Genomic DNA, 4,405 nt, shown 5'->3' on the forward strand with positions numbered 1-4,405 from the left:
CTCCCAGCAACCCCTGGGGTAGGTACTATTGTTAATCCCACTTTACAAATGGAGGAAACCGAGGCCTAGAGCGTCTGAGTGATATTCCCAAGGGCACATAACTAGTAACTGGCAAGGCCTGGCTGACTCATGACCCAGAACTCCTCTCTCCCACCACGGTCTCCTAGACCGTGCAGTTTCTTTTATTTACTTATTTATTTTTTGAATTTTTGAATTTTATTTATTTTTTTATACAGCAGGTTCTTATTAGTTATCCATTTTATACATATTAGTGTATACATGTCAATCCCAATCTCCCAATTCATACCACCACCACCACCACCCCCACCCCCACCCCGCCACTTTCCCCCCTTGGTATCCACACGTGTGTTCTCTCCATCTGTGTCTCTATTTCTGCCCGACCGTGCAGTTTCTAAATCAACTCTGATAAAGTATCCAGACTCCGACTAGAACCAGAGCAGGTTCAGTCAGCAACCCAGGAACCAGCTTCGCCATTAACACCGGGCAGAGACACTCACCCAGCCGCACGTATTCCGGTAAAGGCTCCCTGAAACGCAGCTCGTAGGGCAGGACTGCGAGCCGCCTGCGCGTGGCCTTATCCCGAATCTCGCTGACCACATCCCGAATGGTGTAGATGTTCTTCCCGATGTCCTGAGGGGAGACCGGCCCAACTCACACCCGCCCGCACCACGCAACGCGCTGCCCGATTTCCCAAGCTCCTTTAGGGGCCACCAGCCCAGACCCCGCTCCTCTCCGCCGGAGCACCCTGTACCTGCAGAGCCGCGTCCCGCAGGAAAGCCCCTGCATCGGCTACAACGTGCTCCACCGGCACCATTTTGGTCCATCGAGATCAGAGCGTGCGTGCGCATGCAGATTGCGCCCGCCCCTTTGTCCCAATCCGGGCCTCTGGGAGCCGGGAAGAGCAGCCGCGGCTAAGCGGCGTCTCCTGGCGGCCGCGCCAGCATCTTCCGGCTCAGGGCTCCCCGAGCGCATGCGCGGTGAGGCCAACAGCTCTCCCTGGGAGGTGTGGGCGGGGTCAAACCTTGGGAGGGGCCGGGGGGCCACCCGAGGAAGTTTGCTTTGGCGTCTGCTCCTTAGCGCCTTCTTTACGCTTAAATGCAAATAGTCTGTGTTAGTTTCATTGTTAAGAGTCAATCAATACAGATGCTCTAATTTAAAGATCACAACAACCCTATGAAATAGGTACTATTTTACAGGTAAGGGGTAGCTGCTCAAGAAAACTAGGCCCAACTAACATGGGTAGTTAGTGGGGTATCGAGATTAACACTGAAACAAACCGACTCAGAGCCGCTTTCTTACTACTGTGCCATACCGACCGCTGCTTGCTTACTTACCCCCGCTTCATTTTGAGCAACTTGGGTCCAGGATCTCTTAACGCCACGTACATAAGCAAGGCTCATAATTCCTTGCTGAGATTCCATAATTATGAGATCTGGTCTGGTAGAAATTCATGCTGGCCAATTTTGGCTGAATGATGACTTGAGTTTTCAGTCATCCATCTTCAGAGGTGTTGAGTTATTCTAAACTTTCTTTGTCAAGTCTTCACTCCAGTTTTTGCCCCTTGGTTATACTTGATCCATCGTACCTCCAAAAATTGTTCACTGCCCTGGGGGGGGGGGGTGTCTTTTAACAGGTGCCCAAATCCCTTTTCCTTCCCCAGATGTCTCAATTTTTTTTTTCTTTTTTGCGGGATCTTAGTTCCCCAACCAGGGATCGAACCCCGGCCCCAGCAGTGAAAGTGCCGAATCCTAAGTGCCTAGACCGCCAGGGAATTCCCTATCATATCAATTTTTTTGTTCTTATTTCTCGATATTTTCAGTTTCTCTGCAGAATTTTACAGTGCTGACCATTTCCTCTTTCTGGACTGTCTCCTTGCCTCACTTTGGTGTTACATCACTATCCTGGTCCCCCTGTGTCTCCGGAGATTTCTCACCCTCCTTCGCTGCCATCTCTTCTGCCTTGCTCACGGCGCACCCACCACAGAACTGTCTTGGCCTCTGTGTCTAAGTTTTCTCCTTCACCAATACTATCTATCCCCAAGGCTTATCACAATTATCGCATTATAGGAATGCCTTTGGAATCTACAGGTCCAATCCCTGGTTTATTCCCTAGCTTAGCTGTTGGCCACATTTTCTGAAAACTTCTGGCATCTTCACTCAGGTTGGAAGGTTAAAACTAAGGTAGTTTTCTCTCCTGCCCCCGCTTAAAGTTTCTTCACTGCTTGAGTTCCTATTTTTACGAATGGCATTACCAAAAAAGGCACTCAAGGTAAGAATCTCTGAGTAATCCTTATTCCCACTCTCAACCCATACTCCTCTTGCTAAACTTTCTTGATGTCACTTCTGAATTGTTTTGAGGTGCCTGGGTCACCTCTCCATTCATTCACATTACTCTAATCAAGTCTTTACTTCATGCCTAGAAAATATAATCCACTCAACACTAATATTCCTATCTCTAAGTTCTTCCTCAATTGCTCCTGTTGCCTAAAAAGGGAGGGAGTATATAGAAACTAGACTCCACAATAAAAGAGGTTTATTGAAGTTGGCAATAATTCTGTAGACACTAGGGTGAAGAAGAATGATCTAGATCAGTGTTCTCAAACTTGACTGTGAATTAGGACCACCTGGAGAGCTTGGAAGACGAGCTAGCTGGGGTTCATCCTCAGTTTCTGATTCAGTAGGTCTGGGCAGGGCGGGAGAATCTGCATTTTTAATAAGTTCCAGATGATGCTGATGCTGCTGACCTGGGGCCGCACTTGAGAACCACTGATTTAGGGGAATAGCCAGGGAAAGAAAGATCAGGCTCTGAGCCATTCACTTTCTAGTAAATATTAAAAATACTTGTTAATGGGCTTCCCTGGTGGCGCAGTGGTTGCGCGTCCGCCTGCCGATGCAGGGGGCCGGGTTCGCGCCCCGGTCTGGGAGGATCCCACATGCCGCGGAGCGGCTGGGCCCGTGAGCCGTGGCCGCTGGGCCTGCGCGTCCGGAGCCTGCGCCCCGCAACGGGAGAGGCCACAACAGAGGGAGGCCCGCATACCGCAAAAAAAAAAAAAACAAACAAACAAACAAAAAAACTTGTTAATATAAAAGGTTTCTTGACATTTTGTAGTTGTCATTTTTTTGGTAATACTTTAATCCCTTTTCTGTTTCCCTGTAACGCTCGCTAGTCTTCAAGTCCACTGAAGCCTTAGAAGGACTCATATTTAGTGAACAAATAAGTACTGAGAGCTAGTTTATACCACCACAATTTGGGTGATATAACAGTTATGAACAAAGTGATATTTTGTGTAGTGTCTAGGGGCACCTTCGAGTTTATGACCTTGGAGCCAAATCTTGAAGGATGAGTAGGGTAAAGGCATTGAGGTATGGAAGTCCAAAGGGAGTGTTCAGGGAGTTGAGGGTAGTGCCTGTGGTGGCACAGGGTGTCTGGGGACAGGTTCTCTCAGAAGTGAAGTGAACCCTGAAGCACTTCAATTTTTTGAAGCTCCTTTGTTTTTTAAAAAGTGAAGAAATCTCAAACATTATTATGAAATTATCGTCACTTGAAACAGTTTACCTTAACAAATTAACACTTTCAAACATATGTAGAAGAACTCCACGTATAACTTATCTGGAGGTAATGACAACTTTTACATGTGAGGCCCTTTATGAAAGAGAAACGTCTTGCTTGTGTGCCAGTGAAGAGCTGACTTCACTTCCAGGACTGGAAAATGCACGAGCTATGAAACTATATGCTTAACAGTGGGGTAGGGGAGAGAAAAACTTGAAACAGTGGGGTAGGGGAGAGAAAAACTACATGAAATCAGTAAGTATCCCTAGAATTCCTCTGGACTTTCCTGGGAGTGTCCTGGACTTTCTTGTCTCTGCCTTTGCCCTTGTTTTCTGTTCTGCCTGAAAATTCTGCCGGCCAATCCCTGCTTACTTAGTCTCCAAGAAGCAGCTCGATTGTTTCCTTTGTAAACTGGTCCTCATTACCCAAATCAGATTTTTCTCCAAGGACGGATTTGAACCCTGCTTTCTCACCATACTTAAAACATTTTGATTCTATCACTCAATAAGCAGTTATTACTTCTGCTTTGCATTGTAGTTAATTGTGTGTCTTCTTTAAGTAGGTTGGAAATCAGGGACTGTGTTTTAGGGGGGTCTTTCTCCTTAAATGAACATTTCAATTTACTTTTTAACTTTTGCAGGGCACTTTTATGATGACATATTTCAGATTTTTTATGTGTCTTAAAAAAATCTCCTATATTGTAGGACCTACATCAATGAGTTCAGTGCTCAATAAATGTTGATGAAGTCTGTTCATTCAACAGATTGTTTAAAGAGGCCTCCTATGGGCCAGGCACTGCTTTGAGAGCTGGGTTATAGCTCCTGTCTTCATAATT

General features: G+C 46.5%; 1 protein-coding gene across 1 annotated transcript; it reads right to left on the reverse strand.

The window, feature by feature from the left end:
• Window positions 1–417: 417 nt before the first annotated feature.
• LOC129391462 (RNA-binding protein NOB1-like) lies at window positions 418–944 on the reverse strand. The gene is made up of 2 exons (XM_055079278.1): window positions 773–944; window positions 418–651 (listed from the first exon to the last, which is right to left on the reverse strand). The coding sequence occupies exons 1-2, from the start codon at window positions 833–835 to the stop codon at window positions 418–420; spliced, it is 297 nt and encodes a 98-aa protein (XP_054935253.1). The 5' UTR covers window positions 836–944.
• Between the last annotated feature and the right edge of the window lie 3,461 nt (window positions 945–4,405).

Source organism: Physeter macrocephalus, chromosome 17 (assembly GCF_002837175.3).
Source record: "Physeter macrocephalus isolate SW-GA chromosome 17, ASM283717v5, whole genome shotgun sequence".
Taxonomy (NCBI): domain Eukaryota; kingdom Metazoa; phylum Chordata; class Mammalia; order Artiodactyla; family Physeteridae; genus Physeter; species Physeter macrocephalus.